Source organism: Petaurus breviceps, unplaced genomic scaffold, assembly GCF_028583685.1.
Source record: "Petaurus breviceps papuanus isolate PSGF00001 unplaced genomic scaffold, PetGlider_PUasm1.0 90792, whole genome shotgun sequence".
Lineage (NCBI taxonomy): Eukaryota > Metazoa > Chordata > Mammalia > Diprotodontia > Petauridae > Petaurus > Petaurus breviceps.
The window spans coordinates 9,554,901-9,575,709 of NW_027187347.1; the positions used below are offsets into that span (position 1 = coordinate 9,554,901).

Sequence of the window (20,809 nt, forward strand, 5' to 3'; positions counted from 1 at the left end):
TTGCCAAGAAAACCCCAAATGGGGTCTTTGGTGAGAATCTGACTTTATACTTGCCTTTTTCCTTTTCTAGAGCTAGAGGAGAGGAACAATAAAAGCTGGCAGTATCTTTTGGTCATTTTACAATGAGCTCTGATGATATCACTTCTCATGAGCTAAGCAGAATGTGCTATTGATAGGACCTTGTTGGGACATTTCCAGTTTGGAGGAAACTATAACAAAAACAATACCCTCACTACATCAAAATCTTTAGTGGGGGAGATGGGAGAGAGGAGGTAAAGGGGGAAAGAGGAAGAGAAAGGAGATTGAAAACTTTAAGGTTTGCAAAACACTTAAAATTATTATTTTGGTAATGAGAAAACTCTGTGTGTGTGTGTGTGTGAATTAACTTACATACATCACATGGGATTCCCTTTGGAAAGGGCAGATGTCTCTAAACCTTAGCCTCATTTCTTTAAAAAGGAGATTTCACGGAAGATTCATATTCCACTAATTTTGTTTTGAGGATCTGGTCCCATTATTTCTGACTGCTTTCTTCATGGTCTTTTAAGAGCTGTTTACACAATATTGCCACTTTCCCCAAGATGAGCCCCCTTCTCTCCCATGCTCAGAAGCCTGACTGTCCTTCATCCAGCCTAGTGAGGAGAACCAGACAGGTACCTACGACTTCAGGATCTTCACATTTTGTTCTCATTTGACCGAAGCCAGAGTAATATATACTGTCCCAGTTAACTCTTCCTGGGCTGTCTCCTCTTCCTTCCCTTCGGTGCCCCAGAGAGCGTCTTCACTTTTTCCATCTGTCCTAGGAGAGGGCCCATCCATGCAGACTACAGTATTCACATGTGTGAAGACTTGGAGGGCATTTTACATGTAGCCTTAATATAATGGGAAAGGCCATGGATCTAGAAATCCAATGCTGGAAAACCTGGCTTTAGATGCTAGTTTTACAGATTACTAACAATGTGATCTTGGAAGGATGGAAAGGGAAAGCAACTTAACAGTGAGCCTTTGAGTCTTGATTTTCTCATATATAAAAAGGAGGTCATACTATTCCAATACCATCCCAGGATTTTTACAAAGATCAAATGAGATAATATATGCAACAAGTTTCATGAAGTGCTGTATAAATATGAGCTGTTATTATATCATTGGTATCATAATTATAATAATAACTCAACTAGTATTCGGGTTGTCACTTGAACACAATCTCAGGTCTGATAACTTTCTCTGTTGAGGCCTGGGAGAAGAGCTGAGGAAATGTATTCCAGGCTAGCCTGAAGAAGAGAGCTAATCCTATTTTTTATTTTGTTTTTTATTTAAACTCTGTGGGTTTATCTAATCCACATGGCAGTGAATGCTTTGGGTAACAGATCATTTCCAGTGTGGTTAGAAAGACTGTTTGGGCAGGAGTAGAAAGAAAAAGAAAGAAAGGAGAAAAAAAGAAAGAGCCACCCCCTTCCTTTCTGATCTGTATAATGGAAAAGGCAGATATCTTGTGTAGGTGTCAGCCTCCTGATTTACCCCCTTTTATAGCCTCTCTGCCCTCCCCATCCACCAAGTTTAACTGTACCTAAGGGAGAACCCCTTAAATGGTAAGGTTCAATGCATATAACCCTGTGAACTTTTGTAGATAGTAAATGATGACACTTCCACACCCCAAACCCAGACTTCCTGCCATATGTCCTAAGTGTGATATAACCTGATTATAAAAATCTGTCTGAAAAAAAGTCAAGAGTTAAAGATTTGGGATTTTCTTTTAAGTTTCTTTAATGTTTATAGCTTCTAACAACCCAACCAAGCATTTTTGCCTTCTTTTTGTAGATCTCCAGGACTTCAAGTTTGATGGGCAGCATATTATTGAAGTGGATGAGGGGAATACAGCTGTCATTGCCTGTGATCTTCCAGAAAGTCATCCAAAAGCCCAGGTTCGCTACAGTGTCAAACAAGAATGGCTGGAAGCCTCTAGAGGTCAGTAGTCCAGGGTATGGCAGGGCTGAAAAGACCACTGGCCTTCCCTACTCTTGCCCCCTCTCCATCCTTAGGGTCTCTAAATAAAGTCTTGATCTCAGTACGGATTTTCTGCTACTTCCCCAAGTCCCTAAAACACTCAAAGACCTCCTCCCCACCCAATCCCTAGAGTGAATTTCATTGTCCCTGGGATATGCTGTTGGAATTTATTTAATTCAGTGCTTCCTGTCTCTCCCATCTTTAGTTCACATTCCACAAAGCTGCCCACATTATATTCCTAAAAACTCAGATCTAATGTCACTCTTGTGCTCAAGAATCTTTGCCGACTCTCTGTTGTCCCTAGGATAAAAGACAAACCCCAGTACTGGTTCTGGCTTCCCTTTCTAGACTTTTTAACACATGTTCTCCCTCATGCACTCTACATTCTAGCCAAACTCAGCACCTCTGTGTTATTATCCCCTTAAACTTCAAGTCCATTCCCTCTTCAGCTCTACCACTTAGAATTCTGGGCTTACGTCGTCGGGGCCCCAGCTCACATATCACTGCCTTGACCTCTTGTTCTCTTTAGGGCATTCTCCCTCTTGCGACTATTTTGTGTTTGCTTAGCTGCATGTTGTATTCCTCATAAGGCAGGGCATGTTTGTTGTTGTTGAATGTCAATCCTCAGTGCCTAGCACACAGTAGCAGCTTAATAAGTATTTGTGGAGTTAAATTTAACCAAATTGAAAGCTCCCCCCCTTGACTGACCTGGAGAACTTGTTTGCTACTTTTTTTTAACCTTTTATCAGCCAATTAGGGGTCCTGAGTTATATCTCTAAACTCTTGCCATTTGATCCTCCTCAGTCCTCACTGTGATGGATTTGGGTTCTTTTTTTTTTTTTAAATGGGTTTTCTCCATATATCTCAGAGCCTCCAACTAGGAAAATATTTGCTACTTCCCAGAATGTGCTGTCTCCCTCCCCCTCCCAAATCCAGTTACTTCTCATGGTTTAGAGGCTGTTGCTTTCAAGTGAATTCAACTTCTTCATAGCATTGTAGGACAGAACTGCCTAACTTTTTCTCTCCTGTTTTATTTTATGAGATGAGGGAACTGAGACCCCAAGACTTGAAGTGACTTGTCTTGGTAGTAAAAAGCAAAGCCAGGATTCAAACCCAGGTTCTCTGGTGCCACACAAATATAGGACTCTTTCCTCACTGCTTAAAAAGTTTTTTCCCTTGGGGCAGGTAGGTGGCATAGTGAATAGAGCACCAGCTCTGGAGATAGAAGGACCTGAGTTCAAATGTGACCTCAGACACTTGACACTTAGTAGGCGCAGGACCTTGGGCAAGTCACTTAACCCCAATTGCCCTGCCTTCCCCCCTCCAAAAAAAAAATTATATATATATATATTTATTTATTTATTTAAGTTCTTTCCCTGAAGTAATTTTTGTTTTCCCACAGCTACTGGAACTTCATGATCATTCCCCTTTTTTAAATTTAAGAGCTTTATTGTTTTCACATCATAGTTATTGTTGATTGACAGGTTTTTTTTAAATGGCAACAAAATGGGTGTGGTGCAGAGTAAACAATAAATACTTGTTGATTGATTTATAGTAAAAATGGGTGTATATCAATTGAGTAATGGCTAAACAGATTGTGGTATATGAATGTAAGAGAATGTTATTGTGCATTTGTACATTATTGTACATGTAACACATGTGAGGGATTCATAGACACATGGACAGACTTGTCTAAAACGATGCAGAGCATGCCCCAACACAGGCATGCACACATGCACACACACACACACACACACCCATTGAACCCTTTCTTGTAATGAAGAAAAACACTTAAACAGAGCCTTCTGATGTGGTGACCACTTCTAACAGCATGCACCAAGTCCCATAAGCCATAGTAACCCCTGCTTTACTAAGAGGAAGATGTCTTTCCTTATCAGGTCTCTGGGTCTGGAGACTTTATTATAATTCATTCATCACAGTTCTGTGCCCTTTAGTGTTATCCTTGACATTATCATAGTCAATGTGTGGCTTTTCTTGTTTCTGCTTTCTTCGCTTTGTATCACTTGCTGCAGCTCTTTCCCTGTTTCCATTATTCCCTCCTATTCATTGTTCTTTATGGTACAATAATATTCCATTACCTTCATATACCAGAATTTGTTCAGCCATTACCCAATCGATGCACATCCATTTTGATTTCCAGTTTTTTTACTATCAGTCAATCAATAAGCATTTATTAAATGCTTACTTTGTGCCGGGAACTGTGCTAAGTACTAGGGACACAAAGAAAGAACAAAAACAGTTCCCCAAGTGCTGCTACAAGTCATTTGTGATATGCTGGATCATTCTTTCTGTGTTAACCTTAGAGGTACCTAAGTGGAATAAGCAGAAAGATTGCTGGGTCTAAACCTGCATTCAAATCTGACCTCAGACACTTAACTAACTGGATGATCCTGGATAAATCACTTAACCTCTGTTTGCCTCAGTTTCCTCAAGTGTAAAATAAGGTTAACACTAGTACTTACCTCACAGAGATGTTCTCAGGATCAAATGAAATAATATTTCTAAAGTGGTTAGCATATAGCCTGGTATTTAATGTGCACATATATAATATTTATATGTTATATATGTATGTGTATATATACATGTATACATATGTGTATATATATACATGTATACATATATGTATATGCACACACATATAGCTATATAAATGCTTATTCCCCCTTCTCCATATTAACCTCCTTGGGACTTATGGACCTAGTAATAGGATCACTAGATGGAATATTCTTTTCCCTAAGAGGCAGGGAATGAGGGGAGGAAGATTTTAATTCTCTCTTGCCACCAGCGGAAGCTAGGCAGCCAGGCCTCTCCCCAAAGTTTGTTCCAGTCCCAGAAAAGTTATGGGATCCCCATTCACCTCACTGAATTGCTGTTAACACCAGTACACCTGGGGCTGTTGCCTCACTCCCACATGTCTCCTGGAATGGCTTGTCTGGAGCTGCAGGGACAAAGCCCTCTCCCAGGGAAGAAAATCAAAACAAAGAGAAAACTGACAAGTCGGTATCTCACCTGCAGAGAGACCTGAAAGCCACCAAGGCAGTTGGTGTCAAGGAGTGGGGGAATCTGCTCCTTAGTTAGTTAACCCTTCTCACAGCAGACTCAGGGTCCAGCGCTCACATCCCAGAAGGAAATAAACCACTGTGTTTGGTGCTTTAGAAAGAAAGAGTTTCACTGAGCTGGCAGAACAATGGTAGCTTAGATTTCATCTATTCTTCCAACAAATGTTTGTTAAATGCTTGCTTTGTATAAGATGCTGAGGTGGTAAAGATACAAAGATAAGATGATATGCTGGCAGACATACAAAGATAAATTAGACCCTACCCTTAAGAAGTTTACATTCTACTAGGGAAAAATAACGCTTGTTTATAAATAGCTGTAATACAAAATAGAGTCTGTGGTAATTCTGTAGGAGCAAAACCAGCAGATTGCTAAAGAAGCACTCAGAAGGGAGAAATCGTTTTGGCAGAGGGCATCAGGGAAGGACTCATGAAGGAAATGGCATTTGAGCTGGCCCAGGCATGACCGGCAGGGTTGTTTTATAACTCTTATTGTTTTTTCAAAGTGATTGCACATTCATTATCTCATTTAATTTTTGCCACAACCCTGTGAAGTGAGCAGGGCAGGTATTTTTGTCTCCACTTTGCCAATAGGGAAAAAAAACAAACAAACCTTAAAGCGCAGAGAGATTAAATGATACACTTACAGGGTTCATAAATGACAGATCCAGTGGGTCAAGATCCAGACTTAGGACTCCTAAGTTGAAGCCCAGTGTTTTTTCTACTACCCTGAATGTTTTCCCTCTACTTCATTTTTAAATGGTTCATACCAGGGATTTGGATGCTGTGATTGAATTTCTCTTTGGCTTTTCACCTTTACACCCCTATTTAGAAGAGGTTGGGAAAGAAGGACAATGTGGTCAAATAGAGGGAGCGCTGGAGTCAGAGGATATGGGTTCAGGGCTACATCTGAGGCTTAATATTTGTGGAACCTTGGTCAAGTAATTTAATCTTCCTGAGCCTCAGTTCCCTTATCTGTCAAATGAGGATTTTGCACTAGATGGCCTCTGAAGTCCCTTTAGCTCTAGATCTGTGATAAAGAGAGATTGAAATGTGCCTTGCCTTGCTCGAGGCAAAACATCGAGGTCCTATCTGTTCCCTTGTCTCTTTGACAGACAATTACCTGATCATGCCATCAGGAAACCTCCAGATTGTCAATGCCAGCCAGGAAGATGAAGGGATGTACAAGTGTGCTGCGTACAACCCCGTGACTGAGGAGGTGAAGACTTCTGTCTCCAGCGATCGGCTTCGTGTGCGACGTAAGAGAACCTGCTTCTTCTAGAGGTTGGAGAATGCTCCCCTTTTGAAGAGCGGAGGAGCGAAGGAGGCTGAGAACCAGGGTCTCTCCTTTCCCTACAATGTGACCTGTGTCAGTAGGCAAAAAAGTAGCCTCAGAGAACCAGGGTAGCAATGTGGGCTCGGTGTTCAAAGACTGAGAGGCTCGAGGGTTTGTTTTTCCCTCTCTCTCCTCATCCACCTGTGTCTTTTGTCTTTGAGGAGCTGTATTCCCAGTTAGTATTCCCTCCCTAAAACAGATCTTCAGCCATTGCCACACCTGTACTCTGACAGATGTAATAAGGAGTGGGCATCTCTCATCATACTGCCAAGAATTCATAGGTTTCCTTCTCAGGAGAAGAAAGCAGTAGCCATGTATGGGGGCACAGAATAGAAGGTTCCTAGTTTTTCCCTTTTTGCTATGCTAATATATAGAAGAAATGTCTTAAAGCTTGTAATGTAGGGGGCGACTAGGTGGCATAGTGAAGAGAGGATCAGCCCTGGAGTCAGGAGGACCTGAGTTCAAATGCGGCCTCAGACGTTTGACACACTTACTAGCCGTGTGACTTTGGGCAAGTCACTTAACCCCAATTGCCCTCCAAAAAGCAAAAAAAAAAAGCTTTTAATGTAGTTGCTCTTCTCAGTTGCTGTCCCAATTACTCTTTCTTAATATTAGACATTAGAAAAGCTTACTATGTATGTTCCACAAGGACAAAGATCATAGGATCACAGAGACAGAGCTAGCAGGTACCTTATTAGGTGTTCTTAACCCAGGTTCTGTGAACTTTTTTTTAAAAACATTTTTGGTAACTGTAGTCAGTAGTCAATAGTCAATAAAAATTTATCAAGTGCTTGCTGTGAGCCAGGCACTGTGCTAAGTGCTGGGGATACAAATAAGGAAAAGAGAGATACAGTTCCACTCCAGGAGCTTGCAGTCTAATTGGCTGGAAGTTCTGAGCTGTTCTATAAAGGGAAGCTTAGGGAGTTTTTTGCTTCAGTAAAAGGGGAGAGGCCACTGAAGATACTGAGGAGGTAATGAGTGCCAAAGTTAAATCATTCTCTATGATGAGACTTCTGGTGATGAGCCTATGTTGGGCAGCTTGATAGTGCACCAGGCTTGGAGTCAGGAAGACTCTTCTTTCTGAGTTCAAAACTGGCCTTAGACATTTACCAGCTGTGTGACCTTGGGCAAGTCACTTAACCCAGTTTCCTCATCTGCCAAATGAACTGGAGAAGGAAATGGCAAACTACTCCAGTATCTTTGCCAAGTAAACCCCAAAATGGGGTCACAAAGAGTTGGATATGACTGAACCACAACAATCATGGGGGTCAGGGAGATGATGTTTATAGAGTTAGAACCAAACAGAACAGCTGGTGGGAAATATAAGTTGGTTTACTTTGTAATTCTATCTGTTTTAATTTATGCATTTAAAACCATTATCCTTTCTTCTCCCAGAATTTATTTATTTATTTTTAGTTTCCAACGTTCATTTCCATGAGATTTTGAGTTACAAATTTTCTCCCAATCTTTCCTCTATCCCCACTTCAAGATGGCAAGCATACTGAATACCCCATCCCCCAGTCTGCCTTTTCTTATATCCAACACCATCTCCCCTTTCCTTCCTTCCCCCTTACTTTCTTGTAGGGCAAGATGGATTTCTATCCCCCTTTGTCTGTATATCTTATTTCCCGGTTGTATGTAAAAACAATTTTTTAACATTTGTTTTTAAAACTTTGAGTTCCAGATTCTCTCCCTTCTTCCCTCCTCACCCACCCCCACTGGGAAGACAAGCAATTCATTATAGGTTGTACATGTGTAGTTATGCAAAACATTTCCATAGTAGTCATATTGTGAAAGACTAACTATATTTCCCTCCATCCTATCCCCCCCCCATTTATTCTGTTTTCTCCTTCGACCCTGTCCCTTTTCAAAAGTTAAAACCATTATTCTGTAAAGGGGTCCACCAGACTGCCAAAGAGGTCCATAACACAAAAAAGGATGAGACCCTCTTCTATAAATTTCCTGATCCAACCTCTCATTGCATAGATGAAGGAAGGGAGGCATTGAAAGGTTAAGTGATTTTGCCAAGTGTATTAGTAAGGAGGAGAGTGGGATTTTGAAATCAGGTCCTCTGAGGTGGAGCTTAATTAGTGTATGCCCCGTGAGGGCAGTCACCAAGTACTCCCATTCATTCACAGGCTGGGGGTTCAGGACTGACCTCTACTTTCCCTGGGAATACAGTCTCGGGTGACTGAGCTGTAGTTTTGTCAGTTTCCAAGATTGGCTTTCCCAGATCTTGTCAGGACAGCATTATTGACTTGATATCTATCTCTTTTAGAAACAGCCCATTACAGACTTTGTGCTTTCTCTTTTTCTCTTCTCTATCATTCCAGGCTCTACCGCTGAAGCCGCTCGGATAATTTACCCCCCAGAAGCTCAGACCATCATTGTGACCAAGGGCCAGAGCCTTATCCTGGAGTGTGTGGCTAGCGGAATCCCACCTCCGAGGGTCACCTGGGCTAAGGATGGGTCCAGTATTGTGGGCTACAACAAAACCCGCTTCCTACTCACCAACCTCCTGATTGACACTACCAGTGAGGAAGATTCTGGAAGCTACAGGTGCATGGCAGACAATGGAGTTGGGGAGCCAGGAGCAGCAGTCATACTCTACAATGTCCAAGTGTTCGGTGAGTGCCACCTTCATTCTTCTCTTTCTCCTTCCTTGTACTATTATTTCCTTCTACAGATGAGCAAAATTAGATTCATGTTGTCAGGTCCTCAGGTCACACAGTAACTGAGTAGCAGGATGGGAACTCTAATAACTGTTTTGATGGAACCAGGCAGAGTGTTACATACTCTTCCCTGCAGTTGTTATGAGTGCCAGCCTCCCATACTTTTTTTTTTTTTTTTGCTTTTTGGAGAGGCATTTGGCTTAAGTGACTTGCCCAAGGTCACACAGCTAGTAAGTGTGAAGTGTCTGAGGTCAGATTTGAACTCAGGTCCTCCTGACTCCAGGACTGGTGCTCTATTTACTGTGCCACCTAGCCACCCCTTCACTTTTTCTAATATCATTCTGTTTAGGGCATGTGAGAGACGTAGCCAATTTCTTCCTCTTGTAACCATTGTAACCTTGATTTTTCCCCCCATGAAGAGCCCCCTGAGGTCACCATGGAGCTATCTCAACAGATCATCCCATGGGGACAGAGTGCCAAGTTTACCTGTGAAGTACGGGGGAACCCTCAGCCCTCAGTGCTTTGGATGAGAAATGCTGTGCCCCTAGCTGCCAGCCAGCGTCTGCGGCTCTCCCGTAAGGCCCTGCGGGTGGTGAGCGTAGGTCCTGAGGATGACGGGGTATACCAGTGCATGGCAGAGAATGAAGTTGGAAGTGCCCAGGCTATGGCACAGCTGAAGACAGCCCGGCCTGGTGAGTTGACCCTTTTGGCCATCTTCTTTTGGCCACAACATTTGTATCTGTATTTTATTCATTGCTTATCCTTAACTCTGTAAAGCAAAGACAGTCAACCTTCCTCAGTTGAACTCAACTAAACAAGTATTATTTGAGTATTAACCATTAGAGTATTCTTTCTTCAAGGAGATTTTAAAGATCTTGCTATAAAGAGAAGAGTTATGTGCATGAATAATTCAAGACTAACAGGGAAAAGTACATAATAATAATTAGAAACCAGTACAAGACAGTGTATGAGACAGACTTCTGAACTGCATATAAACATCGAATTCTGAAAAATGCATTTCACAGGTAATAACTGCTATGAATGATATAAGGAAGACATGAAATCAGTGCTGGTCAGTGTAAATAGAGAAGGCTTCATGAGGAACATGTTTGCGTTGCTCACTCCCATCTACTTTCAGCTGATTTCTAATTTCCTGTTGCTCTCCAGTCACTCTCAGATTCTCAAAGCCCACATTATTCCCGGCCTATTATTTAGTCATTTTTCAGTTGTGCCTTGACTCTTCATGATCTCTTTTGGGGTTTTCTTGGCAAAGACACTGGAGTAGTTTGCCATTTCCTTTTCCACTTCATTTGACAGACGAGGAAATGGAGACAAACAGCGTTAAGTGATTTGCCCAGGGTCACACAGTTAGTAAGAGTCTGAGGCTGGATTTGAATGCAGGTCTTTCTGACTCCAGGCCTCTATCCACTATGCCATCTAGCTGCCCCGACTTATTCCCATTCTATTACCTCAGTGGAGTAGGGGAAACATTGTGAGCACACCACAGTGTTTGACCCTTAGAGAGTAATGGCATTCCTCGGTCCTTGCCCTACTTACTCCCAATTAACACTGGACATTAGTATGTTCCATGTTCCATGAGAACAGGGACCATAGCAGTGAAGCTGGAGGGGACCTTTATCTACTCCAAGCTCCTGTTTTCACCAATGAGGAAAACTGAGGCTCAGAGAGCATAAAGCCCACATTGGTACTAAATGGCAGAGCTGGATATTGAACCCAGATCCTTTGACATAGAGTTTTTAAAAATATATACTCTATAAAGGTAGGAAGAGATTCCTGTTTCTTTATATCTCCCCCAGGATCTAGCACAGTGCTCTGGACACATTAGACTTCTGATAAATGTTTAATCTGAATATGTTGAATTTTAACATCTGGGCCCTACCATCTTAAATGGGGAGAGAAGAACTTTTGCCTATAAATACTCATAAAAGCCATCCTATTTTAGAAACATTGTGGTCATCTGTGAGCCACTCAATCTGTGTACTGGTACTTGGGCTGTCTAAGGAGAGCATTTCAGCTACCACTTTCTCCAGCCCCACAGTATCATAAAACTCCTTTCCATCTTAGGAAGGAGACTGACTGGTTAGTTCTAGAATCTGTGTATTATTCAATTATATAGTAGGAGTTTAGTATATATTAGCATGTATTCATTAGCAGTTAGGTGGCCCACTGGATAGAGCACTGGGCCTGGGGTCAGGAAGGCCTGAGTTCAAATGTGGCGTCAGACACTTACTTGCTGTGCAAATCACTTAACATATGTTTGCCTTAATCCACTGGAATAAAAAATGACCGACTATTCCAGTATCTTTGCCAAGAAAACCCCATGAATGGTCCACAGCGCCATGAAGAGTCAGACGTGACTGATAATTTATCGTGATTTTCGTTTTTAATATCGTGGTCTCAAAATCTTACTTCCCATGTCTCCTGATTCCCTTTGACTCTTTTCTCTATTTTCAAGCAAATATGTCCAGTAAAGGCAAGTTCTAACAATCTCAGGCAAGTAATAGCATTTAAAATGGCTCTTCCTTATGTCTACTTTCCTCTTTTGTCTTTAGGAACAACCCTGAAACCATGGCGAGAGGCCAAGCTTGGATCCGCTCAGTCTCCCACACCTCCTGCTAGGCCTAGCAGCCCTGATAGGACCCTGAGGGATCGAGCTATGCTTCTGAGGCCTAGGCCAACAGCCTTGCCTGGCTCCCTACAGTGCACAGCTGCAAAGGGGCAGGTGTCTCCAGCCGAGGCTCCTGTCATTCTCAGCTCTCCCAGGACATCCAAGACAGACTACTATGAGCTGGTGTGGAGGCCTCGACATGACAGTGGTAACAGAGCTCCAATCCTCTACTACCTGGTGAAGCACCGCAAGGTAGGGTCCTTTTGTTCCAGATCCCCAGCCTAGCAGTATTGAAAAGGAGGTAGATGCACCCCTGGCATTGTTGCTGGGGAGTTTCTAAAATCAGTGATGCCCCCTTCTAGGGTAGGATTGCATAAGAAACTTGACAGTCTTTTTCTTCCTTGTCTAATATACCCAGTGAGAACCCCACAATAAGGTTTCACAAACAGGGAACCTGGGGTTCAGTCATTCATCTTGTAGAGTCGTATTTTGCTTCACCTGTGGCCAGCCATCTCATCCCCACAGGTGTTTCCACTCAAACACTACCCTAACCTCCTCCCCTAAAAATCCAACCTCTAGCACTGAGGGGTGGCTGTGTGAGTGGAGGGAAGGTGTCATTATGAGAGACACCGAAAGTCAGAGGTGACACTGAGGTTACAAAACGAGGAGGAATATGGCCCCCTCAACAGAAAATGGGAGGTGGGGCTGGCATTCTTCAAAGCTGGTGATACCTATCAGTCCGAAGAACTATGGCTGACCAGGATATACCAACTTGGAAGGAGCAGACACCTCAGTGTCTAATAAATCTGTGAAAGAGCCATATTTTCGGCCTAATCAGAACGCTCATTTCTTTTTCCCAGAAGCTGCTTTGTGTCTGAGTCTCCTTGGAAGTTTTACAAACCTTAAAGTACTATATAAATGTTATAATCATTAGTATCATATATATTATTTCATAATATATTATAATAAATATTGTATGATCTCATGTTTCATAATAATTATTAAACATTATACAATATTGCATTCTATATTATATTATACAAGAACAATATATTATTATTATTATTATCATCATCATCACTGTCAGCTCCTTGTTAACAATCATCTTTTCTTTCCTTTGGAACCACTTTTGGGCCCAAAGGGGCAATGTGATATTTTAGAAAGAACACTGTATTTGGAGTCAGGAGGACCTAGGTTCAAATCCTGCCTCTACCTCACAAACCATACCTCAGTTTCCTCATCTGTAAAATGGTGGCATTAGACTAGATGACTTCTGTGGTCCCTTCCAACTCTTGATTGTATGATCACTGGTACCCTGCAGTATCCTAGCATTGATGAATTGTCTTTGAAGACAGAAAAACAGAATGAGACAGTCATTATAAGCGTGTTTTCTGTGGTCGTTTAAAGTATTCCTCCAGAGTTTTTGGAATTGAATTTTAATTCTACCTTTACCCAGCAGATGCTGCAGGTTATAAGCTGACTGTACCATTTTAGGCCTCAAGTATTCCTTTCTGAACAACAGGTTCTCTGTCAAGGTGAATATTCAGCAGATCCCTGGGGAGAGTCATTTGGCTCCATGGTAGAAAGAAGCCCAAGCGTCACTAGAATCAACTTCACTGTTTCTGTTGATTTTAGGTCTTAATTACGAGCCAGCACAGTAAGGCTGGGGATATGTTCACTACTTCAGAGGAGATTTCCATTATTTTCTAGGTTCTTTTTTCTTTTTAAAAATCCTTAACAACATTGTTCTTCATGCTGAGTGCATGAGACTTTCTTTTTTTTCTCAAGAGCGCAACAAGCATTTTCTTGATAAACACGGAATATGTTTCACTATGTTCACCACTTAAAGATAGCTATTCCTCTTTGGAAGAAGTCACCAAATCTTTATTAAGCACTAACTGTATGTCAGGCAGTGTGCTAAGAGTCAGGGAGGGAAAGAAAGGCAAAAAACAATCACTGCTATCAAGGAGCTTACAGTCTAGTGACCAGTACATCATGAAGATGACTATGTACATACAAAATGTATACACACACACACACATTTGGAAAGGGCAGATGGGAGGTAAAGGGCAGTTAGGTGGTGCAATGGATAGAGTGCTAGATCTGGAGTCAGGAAGACTCATCTACCAGAGTTCAAATCCAGCCTCAGACATTTACTAGCTGTGTGACCCTGGGTAAGTCACTTAACCCAGTTTGCCTCAGTTTCTTCATCTGTCCAATCATCTGGAGAAGGAAATGGCAAACCACTCCAGTATCTTTGCCAAGGAAACTCCAAATGCGGTCACAAAGAGTCTAACATAACTGAACAACAACAACAAAAAGGTGGGAGATAACCTCAGGGGGAAGGTATCATTACATCTAAGAATAAAGATACTCAATTCAACACAGACATATTTAGTACTCATTATGTACAAGGCACTTTGTTAGGTCATGGAGTGATGTAGGAGGTTTGAATAGGGAGAACAGATGTTTGTGGGCAACAGTGAGTCGATCAATTTGAGGTGAATAAGAGGATTGCTAGTAGTGAAGGCTCATTTGAAATTCGATAACATTAATTTGTCATTGGACCAAAGAACATACTCCCATGACATCCTCTGGCAGCGTTCAGCATCACGTGAGTAGTAAAGAAAAAAGGTAGACGGTGGGAATTGTGCTTTTTGTTGTTTAGTCATTTTAATCATGTCCAACTCTCCATGGTCCTCTTTGAGGTTTTCTTGGCCCAGATACTGGAGTGGTTTGTAATTTCCTACGAGGAAGCTGAGGCAAACAGGGTCAAGTGACTGCCCAGGGTCATACAACTAGTAAGGGTCTAAGACCAGATCAAAAGAAAATAAGAAAGGTAAGAAGAGGTTAGGTTTTGAAAAGCTTTAAATGCTCTGGAACTTTATATTTGTAGTTGAGAAGAAACTATTAGAGTTTATGTGTGATCAGATCTGCATTTTAGGGAGATTTGGTTGGTAACTAAGGAGGGATTAGACTGAAGTGAGGAAAGACTTGAGGCAAGGAGATACATCAGGGCAACTAGGTGGTGAAATGGTTAGGGCACTGAACTTGAAGTCAGAAAGACCTGAGTTCAAATCTGGCCTCAGACACTAGCTGTATGACCCTGGGCAAGTAACTTAATTCCTCAGTTTCCTCATCTGTAAAATGAGCTGGAGAAGGGAATGGAAGACCACTCCAATATCTTTGCCAAGAAAACCCCAAATAGGGTCACAGAGAGTTGGACATGACTCTTCAGGCACCCAAGAATACATCATCCTGTTAACCCTTAGCAGAGGGATGCCTTGCAGCAAGCAGACTGTTGAGAAAAGGAATACAACAGTCTCAAACACAAGGCAGTTTTGCATAGAAAGAGGCATACTAGGATTCACTTTCCCATATAACTGGACTCTTCTCTCATAGGCTATACCAAATCAGGCATGGGAGGATAATAGGAAACAAACTCCCTTGGTTCCCAAGAAAAGAGGCCTGGGCTGAACTTGGATAATATTTTTCAGGCCATAGGTGGCCACCAAAGCTGCCCCACTGAGCAGCACACTGGCAGTGACCAGGCTGTGGCGATCTGGAAATGCCAGCACTGACATAATTTATCTTCTTGCCTTGTTTGACAGTGACTAATTACCTTGACATTACATTTTTTTTCTTTGACGATCCCAAGGGAAGTATGGGCCCTGACAGGGGAAGATTGAGGGCACCAGGAGAAGCCAGAGAAACAGTGGCCCAGCTGTTCCTAGGCTGCAAAAGCCCCGGTGTTCCTCAAGTTGCTCAATGGATACCAGCAAGGCAGAAATGATACTTTGAAAGAAGTTCCTTTCTTGAGAGTCAGTATGTCTTTGAGGATTATGACAGACAAAAAGAGTTAAAAAAACACAAGAGTGACCCTTTCAGGACTTTTTTTTTCCATGTTCCCTTCCACACCAGGGAGCTGAAATCATCCTGGCAGGTTTTGCTTTTTCACACGTGTGTAACATGTTTCATTTCCTGGTCCATCTTGCACAAGCCCCGCACTACCGTGTTTGGATTTCCAACACCACTGGGGATTCACAGCTTATGAAAACCTCACCCTTTTGGCACAGATTAAGAAAAACTGATATTAAGCCCAAAACATCCTCGTCCCTTGAATGGTAGGTTTTGTTCTACTTTTGTAATATTCTACTTGGGGATAAAAGTCTTTTCCTACCAGTCATTTCCTCCCTGGAAAATTCCTATTTTACTTTTCAGTAGAAATCTCTTACTTGAGCTGATTCATATTATCATAGATTTGGGGCTGGAAGGGGTCTTAGAGACCATCAGTTCCAACCTACTCATTTTACAGATGAGAAAACTAAGGCACAGAGAGATTGCAGTTTTCCCAGGGTCACACAGCTAGTAAGTATCTGAGGAAGAATTTGGATTTTTCCTGATCCCAAGTCCAGGGTTCTATGTGCTATGTTTTTATTGCTTCAAGTACTGCCCCATGGAATCCAGGCATTTTAGGCATGGGAGACGGCTATGCAAAGACAAGAAAATGCTGGATTTTGATATTTGCAATTAAATCATTTTGGTTGGGATGTAGAACATATAGGATCATAGAGATCTAGAACCAGAAGCAACCTTGGAGACCATCTAGTCCAACATTGTTTTTTATATAGAAAAGGAGAACCAGAACAAGAGCCTTGGGGAATGTCCACAGTTAAGAGAATGGAATGTAAATGGTGACCTGGTAAATAATAGTGAGAAAGAGTGGTCAGACAAGGTGGTAGAAAACCAAGAATAAGACGGAGTAAGATAAAAAGGCCGTGCTCCTAGAATAAAGAGAGGTGAACTAAATGATCGTAAAGTTAGGTGGATTTGGAACTGGTTGAATGATTGGATGCAGAGAGAGAGTGCTCACTACTGCTTCAACTCAAAGGGAAGGAAGATGTCTAGGTTGTTCAACATTTTTATCAATGGCTCGAATGAATGCATAACGACATGCTTATCTACTTCACAAATGACAAAAAATTTAGAGGGACAATTTGACCATTAGATAAAAGAGTCAAGATCTCAAAAGGTCTTCAATCTCTACATCTAACTCTGATTTCTTTCCTGACCTCCAGTCTTGCATCATCAACTGGACATTTCTAACTGAATGTCCCACAAACATTCAAAAGAGAACTCATCATCCCCAACCCCTGACCCATCATGCTGTGAATTTGCCTATTTCTTTGAAGGGTATCGCCATCATTCCAGTCTCAAAACCTCAGGGATTTCCTCAGCTTCCCACCCTCATCTACAATTTCCAATCAGTTACCAAGTCTTGTCATTTCCATTTCCACAATATCTCCTGTATATGTGCCTTTATTTCCTCTAACACAGCTACCACCCCAGTTCAGGACTTCATTACCTCCCGCTTTGTTGGTTTCAGTAACCTCTTTATAAGTCTCCCTGCCTCAAACCTCATTCCACTCTCACCTCTTCACAGCTGCCAGAGTGATTTTTCTCAAGTATAGGTATAGGTCTGATTACGTTCGCTCCTCCCCTACTCAGTAAATTTCAGTGACTCCCTATCATGTTTAGGATCAAACATAAATTCTGTTTGGCATTTAAAGCACAACCTGGTTTCTCCTACCCATTACTCTTCTAGTCATATTGGCCTTACTGCTCCTCACATACAACCCTATCTCCTGCATCCATGCCTTTTTACTGACTGTCTCCTATGCTAGGAATGCTCCATCCTCTACTCCACATTTTGTAATCGCTGACTTTCTTCAAGATTCAGTTCAAGTATGACCACAGGACCATTTCCCAATCCCCAGGTTGCTAGTGTCTCCACCTAAAGTTACTTTGTAGCTACTCAGTGTATCTTGTGTCTATTTGTGGGCATGTTGGCTCCTCTGTTAGAATGTAAACTCTGTGAGGAGAGGCACTGCTTTTACTTTTTCTTTGTTACTCAGCACAATGCCTGATACATTGGAAGTGCATAATAAACACTTGTTGATCAATTGATCTCAATAGGCTAGGAGAAAGCCAATAATGATAGGATCAGGACTTGGGATTTCATTGATATAGGGAACTCCCAACTGGAAAAAAAAAAAATCCATCCACCAATTGAGGTAGGCACCTTCTCTGCAACTTAATGGGTTTCTGAAAGCATTGGGAGGCTAATTTGCTCAGTCACGTAACCAGTATGTGTCAGAGGCAGGATTTGAATTCAGTTCTTCCTGGCTTCAAGGTGAACTCTAAAAAAAATCTAGTAACATTAATTTTTTAAAGTGTTTATTTTTTAAGAGTAAATTTTATTATTAAAATAAATATTTAAAAAGCTAACTGACAAAAGTAAGAAGTAAAATCTTACGTAAAATCTTTAACATGTAACAAAGAACCAAATAAATTTTTGTGTGTTTGAGAGGGGAAGGCAGGGCAGTTGGGATTAAGTGACTTGCCCAAGATCACACAGCTAATAAGTGTCAAGTGTCTGAGTACAGATTTAAAAAAACTCTGGTCATCCTGACTTCAGGGCTAGTGCTCTATTCACTGCACCACCTAGCTGCCCCTAAATAAATGAACAAACAAGAAGGAAGCATAAAGTTTTTGTTTACCTTTGGCTTTTTGTTACTAGTTTGTTTGGTTTTTAAAGATGAAATTTAAAAGAAATGTAAAGTCCCACAGTGGCTCAAAAATCCATTTTACCAAAGGGAAGGAAGTGTTGCTGGCCAGAAGTTTGTCCAAAAAAAAATATCTTTGGGGTTTAGGGAACTTAAGGCTTGATATTAATCAACAATGATACAGCAACCACAAGAGCCGGTGAGAGCTTAGGCTGAATTAGGAAAGGCACAGTGTCAGGAATGAGGAAGATATCGGTCCCCTGTGCTCTGGTCAGCCCACTTTTGATCTGTTTCTTCAGTTGGAGTATTATCAATCAATCATCAGTGTTTATTTATTAATACCTACTTACTATCCTTGTGCTGGGCATGAAAGATACAAATAGAAAGAATGAAGCAATCACTTCTCTCTGTGAATTTACATTCTAATGGGAGGTCCCTACATTAGGAAAGTGACATCCTAGAGCAGGGGTGGGGAACCTGCAGCCTTGAGGCCACATGTAGCCCTCTAGGTCCTCAAGTGCAGCCCTTTGAATCCAAACTTCACAGAATAAATAATAAAAGGATTTGTTCTGTAAAACTTGGACTCAGTCAAAAGGCCGCACCCAAGGATCTAGAAGGCCACAAGCCTCAAGGCTGCAGGTTCCCTACCCTGTCCTAGTCCAGAAGAGGGTAATTAATGGGACCTGAGACCATGCCATGCAAGGGTCCAGAGCCGATGCTAGACCTAGAAAAGAGAAGGCTTAGTGGAAACAAGTTGGCTGTCACTGAGTATATTACAAGGCTTATCATGCAGAAGAACAGTTTGGATTTTTTTTTCCCCCTGAGATCCAGAAGGTATATTCAGAATAATGAATAGAAGAAGTTAAAGAGAGGCAGGTTTTGGCTTTCTTTAAGGACAAATATATATTTGCAATAGAAGTCTAAAAATGGAATAGGCTGTGCAGGAGGAATTGGGTTTCTTATCATTTCAGGTCTTCAAGCTCAATCTGGAGGATGACTTATTGGGGATGTTGTAGAGAGGATTACTGTTCAGGTTACCAGTGAGACTGGAAAAGCCTTTTCCAATTCCAACTCTCAAGTATGAGCAGAATATCTGCCAGATCAGATCTTCTCTAATTTCCTAAACTGTTTCAGTTTTACTATAAAGTAAGGGTAAAATAATTTTTCATAAGTTGAGTCTGCCTTTATGAAAATTCTTACAGGGCCTACCTGATATCACAGCATAATTGACCCTTTCTCCTCCATTCTTCCCCACTAAATCTCTGTTGTTTGTGCCTTCCTCCTTAGTGAATCCTTTAACTCCAAAAAGCACTTAGTAGAAACCTTCAGAAAAGACCATACCTCATATAATCCCTTTTCTCTAGCAGGTTACAAATTCTTCTGATGAGTGGACCATCTCAGGCATTCCAGCTAACCAACACCGCCTGACACTGACCAGATTGGATCCTGGGAGCTTATATGAAGTTGAAATGGCAGCTTACAACTGTGCTGGGGAGGGACAGACAGCCATGGTCACATTTCGAACTGGTAATAGTTATATGCTGCAACCTCATTGACTTTTGGGCTTCATTCCCAGGGGCTATTGGAGGACTCTTCCCTACATGAGAAAGGAGTTTCTCTTCTCTCTCACTTCTGGTGAAAATCTTGGCCTTTATCTTTCTGTATAGTTGGTATTTCCATTTGTTGTAAAACCTCCTGGGATCTGTGTTGGTGATTACTTGTCTTCTTTGTGTGCTTTTCCTAATGTAGACCCTGGATAGATGGGGTACCTTATTTCCATTCCTGATTTTATAACTTTCTACAGTACTCTGAATCTGACTCTCTTCCTTCTCTTAATACCAAGTGATAGCAGTATTACATGGGGTAAAGCAGAGCAAGAAAATTAAATCATACTTTAAAATATTAATTTCTTCCACAAGAATTTGTTAAGCACCTCCTATATAGGGGTACATATACATATGTATGTATGTATGTATATATATATGTATATGTATGTATACACACACATACAGAGAAATAAGAGTGAAATGAGCAGAACCAAGAGAACATTGTATATAGTAACCGCAAGATTGTCTTAAGAACAACTTTAAGTGAGTAAGTCATTTTGACTATTATAACCATCCAAATAAACTATAAAAGACATATGAAGCAAGATACTATCTGCATCCAGAGAGCTGATAACTAGATGTATGTATAGAATAAGTATGTGTGTGTGTGTGTGTGTGTGTGCCTATTTGTGTCAAATGGTAGCCATCTCTAGGGTGGGGGGAGGGAAGAAAAAAATTTACATGATAACTTTATTATATATTTAAAAGGAGTATCAAGTTATACATAATAGATTTGGAGTTTCATGTGCAATCATCTTTTTCTTATACTATATTATGGAAATGCCGTTTTATTCCATAAATTAAAAATAAAATAAACGTACATGTGTAAGTATGTGTGTGTGTGAGAGCGAGAGAGAGAGAGAGAGAGAGAGAGAGAGAGAGAGAGAGAGAGAGAGAGAGAGAGAGAGAGAGAGAGAG

General features: G+C 41.3%; 1 protein-coding gene across 5 annotated transcripts in view; it reads left to right on the forward strand.

The window, feature by feature from the left end:
* Positions 1-20,809, forward strand: part of BOC (BOC cell adhesion associated, oncogene regulated) — a 104,762-nt gene that overhangs the window by 69,837 nt on the left and 14,116 nt on the right. For 4 of the 5 annotated variants that reach the window (XM_069069879.1, XM_069069876.1, XM_069069877.1 and 1 more), the window contains 6 exons: positions 1,819-1,965; positions 6,197-6,340; positions 8,751-9,044; positions 9,509-9,781; positions 11,663-11,970; positions 19,649-19,811. In XM_069069879.1, the coding sequence (XP_068925980.1) occupies positions 1,819-1,965; positions 6,197-6,340; positions 8,751-9,044; positions 9,509-9,781; positions 11,663-11,970; positions 19,649-19,811 (1,329 nt within the window). The remainder of the gene's footprint in view (positions 1-1,818; positions 1,966-6,196; positions 6,341-8,750; positions 9,045-9,508; positions 9,782-11,662; positions 11,971-19,648; positions 19,812-20,809) is intronic. The other variant, XM_069069878.1, reaches the window with a different exon arrangement.